Genomic DNA, 23475 nt, shown 5'->3' with positions numbered 1-23475 from the left:
CTTGGGGTGTGTGTGTGTATGTGAGTGTGTGTTGTACAAAACTGTGTGTGTGTGTGTGTGTGTTTGTGTGTGTGTGTGTGCGTGCGTGTGTCCTGGACATCCTCTGCATTGCGACCACCTTATCTATGCTAAATGGCATTTTATTATTATTATTATTATCTCAACTGTCAGTGCTCTCTGGCTGGTAGCATGTAGCGAGTAGCATAATATTATGCTGGCGGACACAATCATGTCCTATAGCTCGGCAGGGCTTAGGTGAAACATTGTAAGGCAAGGCACGCTGTCACACACATACACACACACTCCTATGATTCTGTCCGAGTGTTAGGGAGGGAGCAAGGAGAAACATTCACTGATAAAAAACATACAAGCATAATACAGGGAGCTGGAATTGTGTAATAAAGAAGGGGGGAATGGAATATTAGACAATTGTTCATCCATGTAGCGTTTGCTTATTTTCAAGGTTGATTTGCTAATAGTGTATTTTGTTATCCTGACTATTCCAAATGTGTTTTATGAGAACGTGTCAATGGCTCTATGTTTCTTTCTCTACATTATTCTCAACAGAGACAACCGGTGACAAAGGAGCCTCCTTGCCATTCAATGTTGAACCCATCTCTCTCTCTCGCTCCCTCTCTTCCTGTCTCATTCTGTCTCTACCCTTCTTCATGGATGCACTATGTGGGGCCCAATCTGTCCTCATTGCCCTGATTGGTTGGGCAACACCCAGAGTTGACATGGTCCATTCAGAAGATGGAGAATACAAGTGTAATACTTCCATCATGGGCTATGGAGCGATAGAGAGGGTATTTTTCAATTTATTTTCTCATGATTTCTCACATCCTCTCTCCACGCATCCTTCATAAAACCCATTAAAGAAGAAGGTCAGAGGGAAGAGAGAAAGAGGTGAGGAGATAGGATAGGAGGAATCGTGGAAAGACATTATGAAAGAGCTCTAAAGAGTGAAAGAGAGGGAAAGAGAGAAACACCTGACCAAATGGGCACCCCACTCATTTCCACATTGATGATTGGGTAATATTTGGTTGAGACGTCGATCAACGAGAGATTCCAACCCAGCCCAGCCACAACCTATATTCACCCACTCAAAAAGACAGCCAAAGGTAGTTGAATTTCCAATGTGTTATCGCTATGCTCTCAACCTAAAAGCACAACCAAATTTCAATGTTTGATTTTTGGTTTAGTTGTCACCCAAATGTCTATTACTGCGCTTTCAACCATTTAAAAGCACACCAAAGTTAGAATGGGAATACAATGTCAGATATTGTGTTTATTTATACAGCAGATTCATGTGATATCACTGTGCTTCATCTAATAGCATAACCAGATTACCTCGATTGCAGTTGAGATTACATTGGTGCAAGTGATCATTGCCGTTCGAGAGTCTGCTCAGATTATTACAGCAATTGCGAAAATCTCCACAGACCTGTGACGACCTATGCATGCTATCTTGAACATGCACGCTTTATATGTGTGGATGTGTTACTCATTTTAATTATTTTGTAATAAAAAGTAATCAAATGCAATGCAACCAAATATCAAGATTTAAAGGTTTGTCTACAAATTAATAATTGATATGTTGGATTCACGTCTCCATCTGAACCAAATATCAAAGGACTAAATCATATCAAACTGTATTTAAAGTGCACTTAAAGTTTGAATTGATTATTTCCTTTGATTTAGTCCTAACATTGATATTTTGTTAAAATGGAGATGTGAATCCAACATATCAATTATTAATGTGTAGACTATATCTGCATTTTTTGCATTGGATGTGTCTCAATCCACCGCATCCACCTATGTCGCACTTCCGCATCTGCGGTGAAAGGTGACAGAGCTGGAGCGTTGTTTGTCAGACCATGAGAACTCCCGAAAATCGGTCTTCTCACAAAATCGTCTGTAGCGTCCTCTAGATGAGACTCTCATGAACACGATGGTGTTCTCCGTTTTTGCTCTACGACCCCCATAAGTGTCAGGAGACTCGTCTGAAGTCGGTACAGCCGATCTGCCAATTTCTGTCTGCAGTGTCCAAACAGTTTTGTCTTCACACTAATATGACCCCTCTGTGGAAAGGTGAGATTCTCATGAACACGTATTGAATGAATGTCGGTGGCCTCACAAGACTTGTCTGAAGGTCCCCTGGTACCAGTTGAAATAATTAAAGGAAGTATCTATGGAGACTGTTTAGTGGAAAAAAGAAGGGGTTAAATACATGTTAAAAAAAACACACACAAAAAAACAATTCTTATATCTCTCAGATTTAGGACAGACACTTCAGAACAAACTTCCTTTAGATGTTTTTTTGGGGGGACATTCTGTTGTTCCATGTAGTGAATCTGTTCATCAATGCGTTTGTATGGATAAATAATAATATGCCATTTACCAGACGCTTTTATCCAAAGCGACTTGCAGTCATGGGTGCATACATTTTTGTGTATGGGTGGTCCCGGGATCGAACCCACTACATTGGCATTACAAGCGCCGTGCTCTACCAGCTGAGCTACAGAGGACCACAGTAAGGCCAAATACAAATGTTCATCAACAGGGCTTAGACGCTTATGGGTTAAGTGGAACTCTCTCAACTATCATTTTTATGATAGCACATCGGTAATAGTCAGTGACAACTATCATAACTAAGCAGAGCTTGGCTAAAACCCTGGATGGGAGACTAAAGGGGGGCTGTAGATAGAGCAATTCTCCAGTAGGAGGTGCTGCCCAGCCTATCTTTTTTCTGAGAGTGGCTATAACGCTGAAGATCTGACGTTGTTTTTAAAGGTACAAATTCAACATGTTTTGACATAATCCTGTGGTTGAAATGTCACCCTATTTTCACCCTAGCCAAGGGTATAGCCAAGTTGGAATATGGAGGCATATAATCGCACCTGGGTGGCCTGATGTACTGTATGTTTGGCTACGGACACAATTCATATCACCAGAACATTTATTTTGGGCCACATTGCAAGTTTGATGAGCACGATGTTTGGGAATCTACGGTATTTAGATATAGTTTATGGAACTCTATTGTGCTTAGCTACAGTTTATACAGTTTTTATACACGTCGAAGCGTGGCAAATTAAATTAGTCGTCAATAAATGAATTTCGTTGCATGTTTAAGCTTGCATTAAAAGTTCCGGTTAGTTGAAACTATTTAGAGAGGGATCAAATTAAACATGGATATTTATTCTCTGCTATACTGTGTCTGTTTAGACATTTGCATTTTCACATTCAATTGTCTTCAGCTTGTGTCTCCGAGGCTTGGATTCCAGAAAGGACTAAATTACCAGCAAATGTAAAGCATATTTCAAACTCAAAAAACAACATTCAATTCTAATAATTACATTACTCCAAAGCTCTGAATCTCTCACATGGGCTTTTGCCAGGACTCAACCCATTTCAGAGGTGCGTTTGATTTGCAGAGCAGCATGTACCTGATGTCAAATCAGTTGCCGTGCGGTTAGACTGTCTGCCCTGAGAATGGAAGGTCAGGGGTTTGATCCCTGGTCGAGTCATTCTAAAGAAAATGGGACCTGAAGCCTCTCTGCTTTGCACTCAGCATTAAAGCTGCAGTATGTAGCTTTGTGCGTGACCTGACAGAATTCATATAGAAATGTGTGTTATAGATCAAGTCTGATATGCGGTCGATCCAATCTACGTGTGCTATTTCTATGCTTTCCCCTCAAGTTCAGTTTTTCCATCTTTTTACTTTTGGTTTTGAACACCAGCTTGAAAATATATTTCACAGCAGTTTAGATGGTACATTGATTGTCTACACTAAACACAAAACAGCTTGTTTTGTCACATAAACTGAAGTTTTTGAGTTTTAGCAAGCAGGTAATGGCGGAGCGATTTCTCCATAATTGGGGGTAAGGCCCTGCGTCAGACTAGCATCCTGTCTGGGGGGTGTACAGGAGATTCCGTTCTGGCTCGGACAAGACCTACTAACTTATGTACCGGATGAAGGGAGTTGAAATTGGCAGTCCCGTGACATGATCTATTCAGCCAAACCTGGCTGAGAAGCATCCAGTGCACGTGAGCAGCCAGACAATGTAAACAATGCCATACTGTTTGATCAAACTTCATATTGCCCTGATCTATGGGGCTGATAGTCCCACATTCAATGGTTTTTACAATGATAATTGTATCAAGTGCAACATGAATAACAACAAGGAGTCTCAATAGCTCATGAAAATATCTGTATATTTTCTACCTGCGTTCAAGAAATGGGAGAAAGTTACCACATTCTGTGACTGATTCAGCGTTAGTGCAACTGTGGTTATTGGGAAACAGTACGGATGCTAACGACACATTTTAACTGGGATCTAACAATGAACTTAACAGCGCTAATTGAAACACTGAGAAATGAGGCCCAGGTTGGTGGTGAGACCATCATCACACATTTATTTTGTCTCGTTTCACCGTGATGAACACTCACCAGGGACCATCCAGAACCCACCAGGATCATGTTCATTAGAGCACGCAACAGAACATTTCTAACACATTTTGCAAACGGAAAATGAAGATGAACATTTCTATTAGACCAGCTAGTCCCTTCCTTTTTCAGTCTGTTTTCTTCCATTCTGTGCCTGATGAACACCAGCCAGGGGAAGCTTTGATCCAGAGCCAGGGTCAAGCCTCCCAGCAGTCATCCCACAAACAAATCCCTGGCCTCCCGAAGTGGACAGACGCTCAGCGAAAAATATGGGCAGGACAGAGACTGGAGCAAATATAAAAATCCCAGGGATTTATGCCCTCCTCGAACAGAATGATACAGTAATCTGGTCCCTTCCTGCAGACTTTTAGAACCTCCTTTGGCACTAGGATCTACAACACACACACAGGGGGAGGAAAACATGTAACACCGTGTTTTCCCCCCTCATCACCTCCCAGACCATGTAACACCGTGTTTTCCCCCCTCATCACCTCCCAGACCTTGTAACACCGTGTTTTCCCCCCTCATCACCTCCCAGACCTTGTAACACCGTGTTTTCCCTCCTCATCACCTCCCAGACCTTGTAACACCGTGTTTCCCCCCATCACCTCCCAGACCTTGTAACACCGTGTTTTCCCCCCTCATCACCTCCCAGACCATGTAACACCGTGTTTTCCCCCCTCATCACCTCCCAGACCTTGTAACACCGTGTTTTCCCCCCTCATCACCTCCCAGACCTTGTAACACTGTGTTTCCCCCCCCTCTGTGTGTGCATTTGTGTGCATTTGTGTGTGTGTGTGCGTGTGTGTGCATGTGCGGGCGAGCGTGTGTGTGTGTGTTGTAGATCCTGGTGCCAAGGGGAGATTATGAAAGTGTGCGGGAGGGGACCAGATCACTGTATGAATCAGTTTGAGGAGGGCATAAAACCCTGGGATTTTTATATATATGCTCCAGTCTCTGTCCTGCCCATTCATTCCCTACAACACACAGCTCACAGGATTAGCAGGGGGATTGTACGGGGAAGGGGGAAGAGGGGGGAGAATGAGGTTCTGTGGGTGAAGGATGGCGATGGCTGGTCAGAGTCCGTATGTAAACAAAGTGGATGTCAAATGCACAGTTCAGCCTTTCGCAACCAGCGCAATTGTGGCGGTTTATGGTGCTTTTGTCTGTGGCCCACTAATCCCGTTGCCCACACACGTTAGGGCAACGTCAAGGACAAGGGGAATTAGCGTCGTTGCACACAATCGAGCCGCCTACGACATTCATCCTTAAACAAAGGCAATACCCATCACTATAAAATAAACTAGCCTATAGCCGGCCCAGATTCACACACCTCGGTAGAAAAGGTTGATCAAAGCGGAATGAAGGCGGGATCTGCATTGAATAGCAATTGAGAGTGGGCATTCATTTCCTTATTCCGCTTTGTTCAAGTTTATTTCCTGCTGTGAATCTGTGCGTGACAGTAGGCTGTTCAAGAAAAATGCACCAGCCTGAATGTACATGATGTGCTGTTCCAAGTTGTCAAATGAGGGTTTGTAAGGTCATGAAAAGTCATGGAAATGTGTTAATGTAATTCATGAAGGCACACTTTTAAATATTATCAATCACAACAAATGTACATATCATCCATTATCGTAATGACCCTTCAGTGTCTGTGTGTGCTGTGTGTGTGCCAATGCGAGTGGGCCGTTGCCCGAGGAGAATTGGCAACATTTCAGCAGCAGGTTTAAAGTAATGACAGACAACAGACTAGCTAGATAGCCAATTCAAAACATAACTAGTAGTAGTTAACTCTCTAGTTAACTATATCTAACTAATCATTAATGTCATTGTCGCCTTTCCACCGGCACTGTAGATAGCCTAAAGAAATCTGCACCAGCGGAATGCTGGGATTCCCCTCTATTAAACAGTAGCCATGTAATTGCGAGAACGTAAAAAATATTCGAAGAATAGCCTAATTGACAAATCACTTGTTGTGCATAGATCTCCCCTCAAACATGAATATTCAAGTCTTATATATTAACATGTCTAGTTAGATACCTTGCTTTGAAGTAGACTACCTTATCCATTTGATCCCTGATTCATTGAATGAGGAAATAATGTTATAAAGACAAAAGTATTTGGTTGTAATGTTGCAATATTTTATATCAAGGCTGGCAACCATCCTCCAGAATAGCTACTGGGTGTGCAGGCTTTTGTCCAAGCACTGGTCTAACCACATTGTAGTCTAAACATCATCTGCTCAACAGGACCTTGATAAGCAGCCTTGGGTGTTTCAGGGCTGGATCAAAAGCCTGCACACCCAGGAGCTCTCCAGATGGAGGGTTGACCACATGTAGACAACATGTGACTAACAGTGCAGTTCTACTTTGTGGAGGGTTAAGTGCCTTGATCAAGGGCACAACGGCAGGAGATGGTAGACCTACATGGGATCAGACACAGCAGCCTTCCATTGTCAATAATGCTTACTTTTTTCATGTAGGCTATAATAATAGTCATGAAAATGTGGTTAAGTCATGGAGAAGTCATGAAAAATGTGTATAAACCCTTAACAGTGAATAATCAGAGGTCTCTGTAGCATTATACTGTTTGTGAATTGATGAACTAGTCTAATGGACCGAATTGGAAAAAGACAGCTCCTGCACTTGTTTCATCCCAAGTCAAACACTGTTTACAGCTAGTTGTTGCAGGATCCTGGGCCCACGAAGTGTATTCTAATGTTTAATGGAAAATCATGTTTGTTTGAACTAGAATACCTGAAAGCTACGAAACTATATCACTAACAGTGGTAAACGAATTGACTTTTGCCATGAGAGATAAAGAAAAAATACTTTCTGTAGTGGTTTCTAGTAGCCTGGAATCCAAACTGATATAGTCAGTTTTACCATAAAAAAATTATGAATTCTAGCCAGGATAGATATCTAGTTGGTTTACAGCTACTGTTGGTGATTGAGCCTTAGCATGGGCCAGGTGGAATCACAAATTACCTGGGCAGATTTGTAGCGCCGCCGTCACTGTTGATCTCTGGTTTCCGGGCCAAAAGATAGGACCTCAGCCAAGGACCTCAGCCAAGTCGGGGGACATCAATTAACGTTGCGCATCAATACAGCCCCAGCCTGAGACAGATTGGTTTGTTTTCTAATGGCAATTAAAGTGTAATCAGTGGGTTTGAAAGCGTATTTGTCTTAGCGAGCACCGTCTGACAAAGGCTCTCTTCAAATAAGTCCTAAGCAAACTGCTGAGCGGTGAAAATCTACTGGCTAATAGCAAGGTAATCCATTTATCCAACTGTCTTTACTAAGTATATTTCCTTATGTATCGATATAACATGCAATAATTTTCCAAGAAAATATCAACAAAAAAAAAAGATTACATTGGATTTGAACAAACTGAACTGCAATATGTGTGTGCTTGTGTTCTGTTGTGCTGTACTGAAATAGGAGCACACGTCTGCATCTGATCCTTTATTTTGCATATGAACGATTCTTCAGATCCATGCATACAAGGAGCTCACAGAGATAGAGAGAGAAAGAGACAGAAAGAGAATGAGAAGTGAGTGAGAAAGAAATCCCACACTTATAAACATATTTATTCCATCGAATGATGGGAACAGTTTTGCAGGGTGTCGTGAAACAGCAGAAATCCAAACATATTGCTTCGTCCTCCAAAGGAAGGAGTGTAACAGTGTCACACCCCAACAAAAATGATCATTTTCATCTGTAAATTCTGTAACAAACACTTTTGTGACCAGACATTGCAGACATTTTCTGGCTTTCATGGCATGATATATTTGTCATTTGTAGGGTTGCAAAATTCTGGTAACTCCACAAATCTTGGTTGGATGGTTCCTGCTTATTCCCTCCTGATTCTGGGATTCTTCCAACTGGGATTTCTGAAAAACCAGGGAATCTTTGAGAAGTTACAGGTATTTTGCAACCCTAGTCATTTTCTTTCATCGGATTATCGATGTGGGTGAAATGAACATTATATATATTCTTGTATAACTATATAATATACAGTGAGGGAAAAAAGTATTTGATCCCCTGCTGATTTTGTACGTTTGTCCACTGACAAAGAAATGATCAGTCTATAATTTTAATGGTAGGTTTATTTGAACAGTGAGAGACAGAATAACAACAACAAAAACGCATGTAAAAAATTTTATAAATTGATTTGCATTTTAATGAGGGAAATATGTATTTGACCCCTCTGCAAAATATGACTTAGTACTTGGTGGAAAAACCCTTGTTGGCAATCACAGAGGTCAGACATTTCTTGTAGTTGGCCACCAGGTTTGCACACATCTCAGGAGGGATTTTGTCCCACTCCTCTTTGCAGATCTTGTCCAAGTCATTAAGGTTTCGAGGCTGACGTTTGGCAACTTGAACCTTCAGCTCCCTCCACAGATTTTCTATGGGATTAACGTCTGGAGACTGGCTAGGCTACTCCAATATCTTAAAGTGCTTCTTCTTGAGCCACTCCTTTGTTGCTTGGCCGTGTGTTTTGGGTCATTGTCATGCTGGAATACCCATCCACGACCCATTTTCAATGCCCTGGCTGAGGGAAGGAGGTTCTCACCCAAGATTTGATGGTACATGGCCCCGTCCATCGTCCCTTTGATGCAGTGAAGTTGTCCTATACCCTTAGCAGAAAAACACCCCCAAAGCATAATGTTTCCACCTCCATGTTTGACGGTGGGGATGGTGTTCTTGGGGTCATAGGCAGCATTCCTCCTCCTCCAAACACGGCGAGTTGAGTTGATGCCAAAGAGCTCAATTTTTGTCTCATCTGACCACAACACTTTCACCCAGTTCTCCTCTGAATCATTCAGATGTTCATTGGCAAACTTCAGACGGCCCTGTATATGTGCTTTCTTGAGCAGGGGGACCTTGCGGACGCTGCAGGATTTCAGTCCTTCACGGCGCAGTGTGTTACCAATTGTTTTCTTGGTGACTATGGTCCCAGCTGCCTTGAGATCATTGACAAGATCCTCCCGTGTAGTTCTGGGCTGATTCCTCACCGTTGTCATGATCATTGCAACTCCACGAGGTGAGATCTTGCATGGAGCCCCAGGCCGAGGGAGATTGACAGTTCTTTTGTGTTTCTTCCATTTGCGAATAATCGCACCAACTGTTGTCACCTTCTCACCAAGCTGTTTGGCGATGGTCTTGTAGCCCATTCCAGCCTTGTGTAGGTCTACAATCTTGTCCCTGACATCCTTGGAGAGCTAATTGGTCTTGGCCATGGTGGAGAGTTTGGAATCTGATTGATTGATTGCTTCTGTGGACTGTTCTCTTTTATACAGGAAACAAGCTGAGATTAGGAGCATTCCCTTTAAGAGTGTGCTCCTAACCTCAGCTCGTTACCTGTATAAAAGACACCTGGGAGCCAGAAATCTTTCTGATTGAGAGGGGGACAAATACTTATTTCCCTCATTAAAATGCAAATCAATTTATAACATTTTTAACATGAGTTTTTCTGGATTTTTTTGTTGTTATTCTGTCTCTCACTGTTCAAATAAACCTACCATTAAAATTATAGACTGATCATTTCTTTGTCAGTGGGCAAACGTACATAATCAGCAGGGGACCAAATACTTTTTTCCCTCACTGTACTTCATATCAAATAAAAACATATAATGTCTTACATAGAGTTACTGTTAGTATCACTGTAAACATGAAAACAAAAGTACATTATAACTTTTTTAGGTACCAAAAAAACTAACAAATGTGCTTTTGCAAAAGACAAAGATAATTTTTTTCATTTTGCTTTGATTTTATAGAGGTGAAGATAGCACAGATCACGGACGGTTCAGAAAGTGGAAGCTGTTTTGTTTTTGTATTTGGTAATTGTTCTCCGTTCACTTGTATTTTTTAAACAAATGTTACTCTTTTATGTCACATTAGTTCCCTTACTTCCCCCTCCCCCTTTGTGTGTGTGTTAGTATCACCCGGTCCCAAATCGCTCCCTACCCCTTCCCCTGGGCTCCTTAACCCCTCCGATGTTTGTAGATCTGCAGTGTACTGGATAGGTACAAGGAGCGAAATGGTGAAGCTTGAGCTTCCGCCATATTGCTTCCTTCCACCTTATAGATGTATAGACATCGAAGGGTTTGCGCCATGGGGGAGGTGTAGGGAGCGCACTGGGACCAGCTGGTCCTCTCACACCGACTCCACCTTGACCTGGTTGTTGTTGGTGATGAGCGGCGACGGCTTGCTCTTGAGCCGCTCGGCCACGTCGTTGGAGCTGCCGTGGAAGAAGATTTGCGCCGTGCACACTGACACCACGATGCGCTTGTACTCGCGCCGGAAGTTCTGGTTGAGCAACCCGTACACGATGGCATTAAGGCAGCTGTTGAAGTAGGCCATGAAGTAGCTCGCTACGAAGAGCCACTCGGGGATGAGAGGCACCACCACCTCGGGGTTGATGGCCACCGCCAGCCCGATGAAGTTAAGTGGCGCCCAGCACACGGCGAACAGCACAAACACCACAAACATAGTCACGAAATTCCTCACGTCATTTGGCGTCAGTTTCGGTTTGTTGTCCGGTTTGACCTGTCGCCTAACCTGAATGACCAGGATCCAGATCCTCAGGTAGCAGTAGGTGACGATCATGATCGGTAGGATGAAGTGGAAGAAGACCACAGCGATGGTGTACGCCGAACTCGCCGACTGCTCGAACGTACACGAATACACCCTGGGGTCATACTGCAACGAACCCACAAAGAGATTCGGCACGATGGCCACAATGGTCAACGCCCAGATGAGTAGGACGTAACACACTGAGTTCTTGTCGCTGTACAGCTTGTCGTACTTAAGGCTGTGACATATATAACAGTAGCGGTTGATGGCAATGCCGGTGATGTTGAAGATGGAGCCGATGACGCTGACGCCCATGAGAAAACCGCTGATCTGGCAATGGACATAGCCCAGGTTCCAGCCTTTGTGGAAGATGGAGGTGAGGACCAGAGGGTAGGGGTAGATGGCCACCACCAGGTCGGCCACGGCCAGGCTCACCACAAAGATGTTGCCTAGAGACACAGAGAGAGAGAGAGAAAGAGAGAGCATAGAGATATGGAGAGATATATATAGAGAGAGATATATATATAGAGAGAGAGTAGAGAGAGAGAGAGAGAGAGAGAGAGAGAGAGAGAGAGAGAGAGAGAGATAATGAGAGAGAGAGAGAGAGAGAGAGAGAGAGAGAGAGAGAGAGAGAGAGAGAGAGAGAGAGAGAGAGATAATGAGAGAGAGAGAGATAATGAGAGAGAGATAATGAGAGAGAATAATGAGAGAGAGAGAGAGAGAGAGAGAGAGAGAGAGAGAGAGTGTGAGAGAGAGAGAGAGAGAGAGAGAGAGAGAGAGGCATAGAGATATGGAGATATATATATATATAGAGAGAGAGAGAGAGAGAGAGAGAGAGAGAGAGAGAGAGAGAGAGAGAGAGAGAGAGAGAGAGAGAGAGAGAGAGAGTGAGAGAGAGAGAGAGAGAGAGAGAGAGAGAGAAAAACAAAGAACATTGCAATTATAAACTATTCTATCCTATCACAATCAACACAATCAAAGTCATCAAGACAAACACAATGTTAATGTCACTGAATGAGCGGCTGAATGGATGGACAGGTAATTGTGTTTCAGTTCTTTCAGCAAGCGAGGCCTGACTCATTTATTTACATATACCATTTTGCATACCTCACTACACAGCAATCTGCTTCAAGGCTACTACTTTGACAACTAGGTGCTTATGGTGAGAGAAAAACAATGCCTTTGAATCTGCATATGCTTGTGTAAGTGTGTATGTCAGTGTGTGAATGTCAGTGTGTGTGTATTTGTTTGTTTCTTAGTCAGGGACCGTCAATAAATTACACAATGTAAATGAGACAATATTTTCATGTTGCATACGTTTTGGTTCTCATAAAATTCTGTTAATATATGTATATGAATTTCTACAATTTATAGTTGGTTCAGGTTTTTAAGTCATTGAAATTTGGAGCTATTGGAATTTTAACATATTCTCCCATGTACATTGTGTAATTTCTGATGGTCCCTAACTAGCCCCATAAGGATATCCAAAGTCAACCCAAATTTACCACAGACATTACGATTGGGTCACATGCAGCAAAGATGGTGGATAAATGAAGATAGTTCACTCAGGCTGTTAGCTATTGAAAAAAATAAATTACGTTCCAGTCTACTTAACTGGGTGTTTCCCATAGACACCAATGCAATAGCAGCTGGGTCTGGTCTACTTAGTTCATTGACTTTCATTTAACCACATTTTTTTACTAAATAAACGACAAGTGTGGTGTCTTGCTTCGTCTTCCATCTCTGGAGTGCAGCTGCACTCTGAATTCATAATTACTTGTGTGCTGCCAGCTGTGGGCATATAGGCAGGATTGAAAGTTTGAAACAAACCCAACCTTCATTTACGTTGTGATGCAGTCACAACTACCACAAGTCTCACAAAAATAAATTTAGGACAAGACTGACTTTATGACCAAAATTATGCTATTTACACTTTGGAGTCAATCAGAGTTGATCCTTAACCTTTTACTGCAGTGGGATAAATTAGGGTCACAGTCTGTTTCTTGGTAGTCTTAAACAAATCTACTTTGAAACACAAGTACAGTCGTGGTCAAAAGTTTTGAGAATGGCGGCGTTGCACACAATCGAGCCGCCTACGACATTCATCCTTAAACAAAGGCAATACCCATCACTATAAAATAAACTAGCCTATAGCCGGCCCAGATTCACACACCTAGGCAGAAAAGGTTGATCAAAGCGGAATGAAGGCGGGATCTGCATTGAATAGCAATTGAGAGTGGGCATTCATTTCCTGATTCCGCTTTGTTCAAGTTTATTTGCTGCTGTGAATCTGTGCGTGACAGTAGGCTGTTCAAGAAAAATGCACCAGCCTGAATGTGCATGATGTGCTGTTCCAAGTTGTCAAATGACGGTTTTTAAGGTCATGAAAAGTCATGGAAATTAGTTAATGTAATTCATGAAGGCACACTTTTAAATATTATCAATCACAACAAAATGTACATATCATCCATTATCGTAATGACCCTTCAGTGTCTGTGTGTGCTGTGTGTGTGCCAATGCGAGTGGGCCGTTGCCCGAGGAGAATTGGCAACATTTCAGCAGCAGGTATAAAGTAATGACAGACAACAGACTAGCTAGATAGCCAATTCAAAACATAACTAGTAGTAGTTAACTCTCTAGTTAACTATATCTAACTAATCATTAATGTCATTGTCGCCTTTCCACCGGCACTGTAGATAGCCTAAATAAATCTGCACCATCGGAATGCTGGGATTCCCCTCTATTAAACAGTAGCCATGTAATTGCGACAACGTAAAAAATATTCTAAGAATAGCCTAATTGACAAATAACATGCTGTGCATAGATCTCCCCTGAAACATGAATATTCGAGTCTTATATATTAACATGTCTAGTTAGATACCTTGCTTTGAAGTAGACTACCTTATCCATTTGATCCCTGATTCATTGAATGAGGAAATAATGTTATAAAGACAAAAGTATTTGGTTGTAATGTTGCAATATTTTATATCAAGGCTGGCAACCATCCTCCAGAATAGCTACTGGGTGTGCAGGCTTTTGTTCAAGCACTGGTCTAACCACATTGTAGTCTAAACATCATCTGCTCAACAGGACCTTGATAAGCAGCCTTGGGTGTTTCAGGGCTGGATCAAAAGCCTGCACACCCAGGAGCTCTCCAGGTGGAGGGTTGACCACATGTAGACAACATGTGACTAACAGTGCAGTTCTACTTTGTGGAGGGTTAAGTGCCTTGATCAAGGGCACAACGGCAGGAGATGGTAGACCTACATGGGATCAGACACAGCAGCCTTCCATTGTCAATAATGCTTACTTTTTCATGTAGGCTATAATAATAGTCATGAAAATGTGGTTAAGTCATGGAGAAGTCATGAAAAATGTGTATAAACCCTTAACAGTGAATAATCAGAGGTCTCTGTAGCATTATACTGTTTGTGAATTGATGAACTAGTCTAATGGACCGAATTGGAAAAAGACAGCTCCTGCACTTGTTTCATCCCAAGTCAAACACTGTTTACAGCTAGTTGTTGCAGGGTCCTGGGCCCACGAAGTGTATTCTAATGTTTAATGGAAAATCATGTTTGTTTGAACTAGAATACCTGAAAGCTACGAAACTATATCACTAACAGTGGTAAACGAATTGACTTTTGCCATGAGAGATAAAGAAAAAATACTTTCTGTAGTGGTTTCTAGTAGCCTGGAATCCAAACTGATATAGTCAGTTTTACCATAAAAAAAATTATGAATTCTAGCCAGGATAGATATCTAGTTGGTTTACAGCTACTGTTGGTGATTGAGCCTTAGCATGGGCCAGTCACTGTTGATCTCTGGTTTCCGGGCCAAAAGATAGGACCTCAGCCAAGGACCTCAGCCAAGTCGGGGGACATCAATTAACGTTGCGCATCAATACAGCCCCAGCATGAGATAGATTGGTTTGTTTTCTAATGGCAATTAAAGTGTAATCAGTGGGTTTGAAAGCGTATTTGTCTTAGCGAGCACCGTCTGACAAAGGCTCTCTTCAAATAAGTCCTAAGCTGCTGAGCGGTGAAAATCTACTGGCTAATAGCAAGGTAATCCATTTATCCAACTGTCTTTACTAAGTATATTTCCTTATGTATCGATATAACATGCAATAATTTTCCAAGAAAATATCAACAAAAAAAAAAGATTACATTGGATTTGAACAAACTGAACTGCAATATGTGTGTGCTTGTGTTCTGTTGTGCTGTACTGAAATAGGAGCACACGTCTGCATCTGATCCTTTATTTTGCATATGAACGATTCTTCAGATCCATGCATACAAGGAGCTCACAGAGATAGAGAGAGAAAGAGACAGAAAGAGAATGAGAAGTGAGTGAGAAAGAAATCCCACACTTATAAACATATTTATTACACCGAATGATGTCGTGAAACAGCAGCAATCCAAACATATTGCTTCGTCCTCCAAAGGAAGGAGTGTAACAGTGTCACACCCCAACAAAAATGATAATTTTCATCTGTAAATTCTGTAACAAACACTTTTGTGACCAGACATTGCAGACATTTTCTGGCTTTCATGGCATGATATATTTGTCATTTGTTGGGTTGCAAAATTCTGGTAACTCCACAAATCTTGGTTGGATGGTTCCTGCTTATTCCCTCCTGATTCTGGGATTCTTCCAACTGGGATTTCTGAAAAACCAGGGAATCTTTGAGAAGTTACAGGTATTTTGCAACCCTAGTCATTTTCTTTCATCGGATTATCGAGGTGGGTGAAATGAACCTGATATATATTCTTGTATAACTATATAATATACAGTGAGGGAAAAAAGTATTTGATCCCCTGCTGATTTTGTACGTTTGTCCACTGACAAATAAATGATCAGTCTATAATTTTAATGGTAGGTTTATTTGAACAGTGAGAGACAGAATAACAACAACAAAAACGCATGTAAAATTTTTTATAAATTGATTTGCATTTTAATGAGGGAAATATGTATTTGACCCCTCTGCAAAATATGACTTAGTACTTGGTGGCAAAACCCTTGTTGGCAATCACAGAGGTCAGACATTTCTTGTAGTTGGCCACCAGGTTTGCACACATCTCAGGAGGGATTTTGTCCCACTCCTCTTTGCAGATCTTGTCCAAGTCATTAATGTTTCGAGGCTGACGTTTGGCAACTCAAACCTTCAGCTCCCTCCACAGATTTTCTATGGGATTAACGTCTGGAGACTGGCTAGGCTACTCCAATATCTTAAAGTGCTTCTTCTTGAGCCACTCCTTTGTTGCTTGGCCGTGTGTTTTGGGTCATTGTCATGCCGGAATACCCATCCACAACCCATTTTCAATGCCCTGGCTGAGGGAAGGAGGTTCTCACCCAAGATTTGATGGTACATGGCCCCGTCCATCGTCCCTTTGATGCAGTGAAGTTGTCCTATACCCTTAGCAGAAAAACACCCCCAAAGCATAATGTTTCCACCTCCATGTTTGACGGTGGGGATGGTGTTCTTGGGGTCATAGGCAGCATTCCTCCTCCTCCAAACACGGCGAGTTGAGTTGATGCCAAAGAGCTCAATTTTTGTCTCATCTGACCACAACACTTTCACCCAGTTCTCCTCTGAATCATTCAGATGTTCATTGGCAAACTTCAGACGGCCCTTTATATGTGCTTTCTTGAGCAGGGGGACCTTGCGGACGCTGCAGGATTTCAGTCCTTCACGGCGTAGTGTGTTACCAATTGTTTTCTTGGTGACTATGGTCCCAGCTGCCTTGAGATCATTGACAAGATCCTCCCGTGTAGTTCTGGGCTGATTCCTCACCGTTCTCATGATCATTGCAACTCCACGAGGTGAGATCTTGCAAGGAGCCCCAGGCCGAGGGAGATTGACAGGTCTTTTATGTTTCTTCCATTTGCGAATAATCGCACCAACTGTTGTCACCTTCTCACCAAGCTGCTTGGCGATGGTCTTGTAGCCCATTCCAGCCTTGTGTAGGTCTACAATCTTGTCCCTGACATCCTTGGAGAGCTAATTGGTCTTGGCCATGGTGGAGAGTTTGGAATCTGATTGATTGATTGCTTCTGTGGACAGTTCTCTTTTATACAGGAAACAAGCTGAGATTAGGAGCACTCCCTTTAAGAGTGTGCTCCTAACCTCAGCTCGTTACCTGTATAAAAGACACCTGGGAGCCAGAAATCATTCTGATTGAGAGGGGGACAAAAACTTATTTCCCTCATTAAAAGGCAAATCAATTTATAAAATTTTTAACATGAGTTTTTCTGGATTTTTTTGTTGTTATTCTGTCTCTCAATGTTCAAATAAACCTACCATTAAAATTATAGACTGATCATTTCTTTGTCAGTGGGCAAACGTACAAAATCAGCAGGGGACCAAATACTTTTTTCCCTCACTGTACTTCATATCAAATAAAAACATATAATGTCTTACATAGAGTTACTGTTAGTATCACTGTAAACATGAAAACAAAAGTACATTATAACTTTTTTAGGTACCAAAAAAACTAACAAATGTGCTTTTTGCAAAAGACAAAGATACATTTTTTTCATTTTGCTTTGATTTTATAGAGGTGAAGATAGCACAGATCACGGACAGTTCAGAAAGTGGAAGCTGTTTTGTTTTTGTATTTGGTAATTGTTCTCTGTTCACTTGTATTTTTTAAACAAATGTTACTCTTTTATGTCACATTAGTTCCCTTACTTCCCCCTCCCCCTTTGTGTGTGTGTTAGTATCACCCGGTCCCAAATCGCTCCCTACCCCTTCCCCTGGGCTCCTTAACCCCTCCGATGTTTGTAGATCTGCAGTGTACTGGATAGGTACAAGGAGCGAAATGGTGAAGCTTGAGCTTCCGCCATATTGCTTCCTTCCACCTTACAGATGTATAGACATCGAAGGGTTTGCGCCATGGGGGAGGTGTAGGGAGCGCACTGGGACCAGCTGGTCCTCTCACACCGACTCCACCTTGACCTGGTTGTTGTTGGTGATGAGCGGCGACGGCTTGCTCTTGAGCCGCTCGGCCACGTCGTTGGAGCTGCCGTGGAAGAAGATTTGCGCCGTGCACACTGACACCACGATGCGCTTGTACTCGCGCCGGAAGTTCTGGTTGAGCACCCCGTACACGATGGCATTAAGGCAGCTGTTGAAGTAGGCCATGAAGTAGCTCGCCACGAAGAGCCACTCGGGGATGAGAGGCACCACCACCTCGGGGTTGATGGCCACTGCCAGCCCGATGAAGTTAAGTGGCGCCCAGCACACGGCGAACAGCACAAACACCACAAACATAGTCACGAAATTCCTCACGTCATTTGGCGTCAGTTTCGGTTTGTTGTCCGGTTTCACCCGTCGCCTAACCTGAATGACCAGGATCCAGATCCTCAGGTAGCAGTAGGTGACGATCATGATCGGTAGGATGAAGTGGAAGAAGACCACAGCGATGGTGTACGCCGAACTCGCCGATTGCTCGAACGTACACGAATACACCCTGGGGTCATACTGCAACGAACCCACAAAGAGATTCGGCACGATGGCCACAATGGTCAACGCCCAGATGAGAAGGACGTAACACACTGAGTTCTTGTCGCTGTACAGCTTGTCGTACTTAAGGCTGTGACATATATAACAGTAGCGGTTGATGGCAATGCCGGTGATGTTGAAGATGGAGCCGATGACGCTGACGCCCATGAGAAAACCGCTGATCTGGCAATGGACATAGCCCAGGTTCCAGCCTTTGTGGAAGATGGAGGTCAGGACCAGAGGGTAGGGGTAGATGGCCACCACCAGGTCGGCCACGGCCAGGCTCACCACAAAGATGTTGCCTAGAGACACAGAGAGAGAGAGAGAGAGAGAGAGAGAGCATAGAGATATGGAGATATATATATATATATATATATATATATAGAGAGAGAGAGAGAGAGAGAGAGAGAGAGAGAGAGAGAGAGAGAGAGAGAGAGAGAGAGAGAGAGCGAGAGAGCGAGAGAGAGAGAGAGAGAGAAAACAAAGAACATTGCCATTATCAACTATTCTATCCTATCACAATCAGCACAATCAAAGTCATCAAGACAAACACAATGTTAATGTCACTGAATGAGCGGCTGAATGGACAGACAGGTAATTGTGTTTCAGTTCTTTCAGCAAGCGAGGCCTGACTCATTTATTTACATATACCATTTTGCATACCTCACTACACAGCAATCTGCTTCAAGGCTACTACTTTGACAACTAGGTGCTTATGGTGAGAGAAAAACAATGCTTTTGAATCTGCATATGCTTGTGTAAGTGTGTATGTCAGTGGGTGTATGTCAGTGTGTGTGTGTTTCTTTGTTTGTTTCTTAGTCAGGGACCGTCAATAAATTACACAATGTAAATGAGACAATATTTTCATGTTGCATACGTTTTGGTTCTCATAAAATTCTGTTAATATTTGTATATGAATTTCTACAATTTATAGTTGGTTTAGGTTTTTAAGTCATTGAAATTTGGAGCTATTGGAATGTTAACATATTCTCCCATGTACATTGTGTAATTTCTGATGGTCCCTAACTAGCCCCATAAGGATATCCAAAGTCAACCCAAATTTACCACAGACATTAAGATTGGGTCGCATGCAGCAAAGATGGTGGATAAATGAAGATAGTTCACTCAGGCTGTTAGCTATTGAAAAAAAAAAATTAAGTTCCAGTCTACTTAACTGGGTGTCTCCCATAGACACCAATGCAATAGCAGCTGGGTCTGGTCTACTTAGTTCATTGACTTTCATTTAACCAAATTGTTTTACTAAATAAACGACAAGTGTGGTGTCTTGCTTCGTCTTCCATCTCTGGAGTGCAGCTGCACTCTGAATTCATAATTACTTGTGTGCTGCCAGCTGTGGGCATATAGGCAGGATTGAAAGTTTGAAACAAACCCAACCTTCATTTACGTTGTGATGCAGTCACAACTACCACAAGTCTCACAAAAATTAATTTAGGACAAGACTGACTTTATGACCAAAATTATGCTATTTACACTTTGGAGTCAATCAGAGTTGATCCTTAACCTTTTACTGCAGTGGGATAAATTAGGGTCACAGTCTGTTTCTTGGTAGTCTTAAACAAATCTAATTTGAAACACAAGTACAGTCGTGGTCAAAAGTTTTGAGAATGACACAAATATTAATTTTCACAAAGTCTGCTGCCTCAGTTTTTATGACGGCAATTTGCATATACTCCAGAATTTTATGAAGAGTGATCAGATGAATTGCAATTAATTGCAAAGTCCCTCTTTCCCATGAAAATTAACTTAATCCCAAAAAACATTTCCACTGCATTTCAGCACTGCCACAAAAGGACCAGCTGATATCATATCAGTGATTCTCTCGTTAACACAGGTGAGAGTGTTGACGAGGACAAGGCTGGAGATCACTCTGTCATGCTGATTGAGTTAGAATAACAGACTGGAAGCTTTAAAAGGAGGGTGGTGCTTGAAATCATTGTTCTTCCTCTGTTAACCATGGTTACCTGCAAGGAAACACGTGCCGTCATCATTGCTTTGCACAAAACGGGCTTCACAGGCAAGGATATTGCTGCTAGTAAGATTGCACCTAAAATCAACCATTTATCGGATCATCAAGAACTTCAAGGAGAGAGGTTAAATTGTAGTGAAGAAGGCTTCAAGGCGCCCAAGAAAGTCCAGCAAGCGCCAGGACCTTCTCCTAAAGTTGATTCAGCTGCGGGATTGGGGCACCACCAGTGCAGAGCTTGCTCAGGAATGGCAGCAGGCAGGTGTGAGTGCATCTGCACGCACAGTGAGGCGAAGACTTTTGGAGAATGGCCTGGTGTCAAGAAGGGCAGCGAGGAAGCCACTTCTCTCCAGGAAAAACATCAGGGACAGATTGATATTCTGCAAAAGGTACAGGGATTGGACTGGGGTAATGTCATTTTCTCTGATTAATCCCCTTTTCGATTGTTTGTGGCATCCGGAAAAACACCTTGTCCGGAGAAGACAAGGTGAGCGCTACCATCAGTCCTGTGTCATGCCAACAGTAAAGCATCCTGAGACGATTCATGTGTGGGGTTGCTTCTCAGCCAAGGGAGTGGGCTCACTCACAATTTTGCCTAAGAACACAGCCATGAATAAAGAATGGTACCAACACATCCTCTGAGAGCAACTTCTCCCAACCATCCAAGAACAGTTTGGTGATGACCAAAGCCTTTTCCAGCATGATGGAGCACCTTGCCAAAAGGCACAGGTGATAACTAAATGGCTCGGGGAACAAGACATCAATATTTTGGGTCCATGGCCAGGAAACTCCTCAGACCTTAATCCCATTGAGAACTTGTGGTCGATCCTCAAGAGGCGGGTGGACAAACAAAAACCCACAAATTCGGACAAACTCCAAGCATTGATTATGCAAGAATGGGCTGCCATCAGTCAGGATGTGGCCCAGAAGTTAATTGACATCATGCCAGGGCGGATTGCAGAGGTCTTGAAAAAGAAGGGTCAACACTGCAAATATTGACTCTTTGCATAAACTTAATGTAATTGTCAATAAAAGCCTTTGACACTTATGGAATGCTTGTAATTATACTTCAGTATACCATAGTAACATCTGACAAAAAAATAAAAAAACACTGAAGCAGCAAACTTTTTGAAGACCAATACTTGTGTCATTCTCAAAACTTTTGACCACGACTGTATACACCTCACACACATGGTAATGGACAACAACAACAAAAAGACACCTGTACCATGTCAGATATAGAGTTGACATAATAATAATATGCCATTTAGCAGACGCTTTTATTCAAAGCGACTTACAGTCATGCGTGCATACACTTTTGTGTATGGGTGGTCCCGGGGAGCGAGCCCACTACCCTGGCATTACAAGCTCCGTGCTCTACCAGCTGAGCTACAGAGGACCACTACATGTATTCAATTTTGAGTTTCCATCCCAATATTACAATTTATATACATAACAGATGATTGAAATATAACAAAAACAGTTTGACATAGAAACATCATTTTTTTAAATTATGAAATGATGTAAAGAAAATGATAATATTCCACCGATGAGCGGGTGCTATTGGGGCTCCCGAGTGGCGCAGTGGTCTAAGGCACTGCATCTCAGTGCTTGAGGCGTCACTACAGACCCTCTGGTGGCGCACAATTGGCCCAGCGTCGTCCGGGTTTGGCCAGTGTAGGCCGTCACTGTAAATAAGAATTTGTTCTTAACTGACTTGCCTAGTTAAATCAAGGTATAAAATAAAATATAAATATTGGTCATTGACTGCAGAAAAGGACTACAGCCCCTCTTTCAAGTGAAGTGAGTGCATGACATGCCACTACACACAGAGAAGGAGGATGAGAACGAATCTCTCATTATATTCTGACAGGGCCACGCTCAGGCTCGCACACGCACAAACACACACGCTAGTTACTTCCTAGTTTGCTTAAATTATGCAAAGTCTGTGTTTTCCTCACATTCTGAAGAGTGAAATTGTATGCGGAAAGGAAAAGCTTGAATTTACTCAAGCAGGGAGTTAACAGCTATCCCCTATGTCTGTGGACACGAGCAGTAACCAATGAAATGATGGAAGGTATCCCTTGTCTGTATGTGTCTATGTGTGGCATAAACTTGGCACTGTTAGTGGTGAGTTCCTCGTGTGTCAGACGTGAGCTAAACATAAAGACAGCATTGTACTACATTTTTCACATTTAGCAGACACTCTTATCCAGAGCGACTTACAGTTAGTGAGTGCATACATTTTTCATACTGGCCCCAGTGGGAATCAAACCCACAACCCTGGCGTTGCAAATGCCATGCTCTACCAACTGAGCTACACGGGGCCAGTGAGCTTCTACGCTTCTACAACGCCTCTACAAGGACTCAGCAACATTGCAGTAACGCTGAAGTGTCATCTATCTACACCCATCACTCCTTGGCTTCCAGCTACGATCTATCACACAGATCAGTCCACAGACGCCTCTGGGAAATGTGTCACTCTCTCCGGGACGCCGGTGGCACAGACACACAAGCACAACAAAACCCAGGTCTGCCCTGCACCTTCCCTCTCGTTCTGTCTGTCCTCTCCCTCGTAGCATACCAGACATTCTTTCATGGCCGACAACCTTTCCTGCAATAAATTAGGCTTCGTCCTCCTGGATCTATCATCCAGGAGCCCTCTGTAAGAGGATTAGGTGCACCTGCTATTGTCACGATTAGCCGGACAAGGAGACTTAACAGAAGGTCTGCCGGCTAAAACAAAGAGATGTTTCTCAAGCTATGTGGTAAGCGCTTATGGGTGGAGACAGCAAGGGATGAGGAGTTCGTCTTTAAGACCTCTAAGACCAAGATTGCACTACCCTCAACATGAGACTTGCTAAAGCAAAGCTGGGGCCAGGGTTTAGACCATTTGAGTTGTTTGGAGTGTTCATACATAGCCTAGACCTTGACAAGGTTGTGAGAGAGAGCCCTA

The 23475-nt window shown here is 42.7% G+C and overlaps 2 protein-coding genes across 2 annotated transcripts in view; both read right to left on the bottom strand.

Moving 5' to 3' along the window:
• Nucleotides 1-10214: 10214 nt before the first annotated feature.
• On the bottom strand, nt 10215-13157 carry LOC121560157 (melatonin receptor type 1A-A). Its single transcript, XM_041873181.2, has 2 exons — nt 13154-13157; nt 10215-11477 (listed from the first exon to the last, which is right to left on the bottom strand). The coding sequence occupies exons 1-2, from the start codon at nt 13155-13157 to the stop codon at nt 10609-10611; spliced, it is 873 nt and encodes a 290-aa protein (XP_041729115.2). The 3' UTR covers nt 10215-10608.
• Nucleotides 13158-17368: 4211 nt separating this feature from the next.
• LOC123485725 (melatonin receptor type 1A-A-like) overlaps nt 17369-23475 on the bottom strand; it is a 52062-nt gene continuing 45955 nt past the window's right edge. Inside the window, exon 2 of the mRNA XM_045216840.1 lies at nt 17369-18837. Within this exon, the coding sequence (XP_045072775.1) occupies nt 17969-18837 (869 nt within the window). The 3' untranslated portion in view covers nt 17369-17968. The remainder of the gene's footprint in view (nt 18838-23475) is intronic.

This window comes from Coregonus clupeaformis, unplaced genomic scaffold (assembly GCF_020615455.1).
Source record: "Coregonus clupeaformis isolate EN_2021a unplaced genomic scaffold, ASM2061545v1 scaf0820, whole genome shotgun sequence".
NCBI lineage: Eukaryota > Metazoa > Chordata > Actinopteri > Salmoniformes > Salmonidae > Coregonus > Coregonus clupeaformis.
This window is presented reverse-complemented; position numbering and strand designations above follow the sequence as displayed.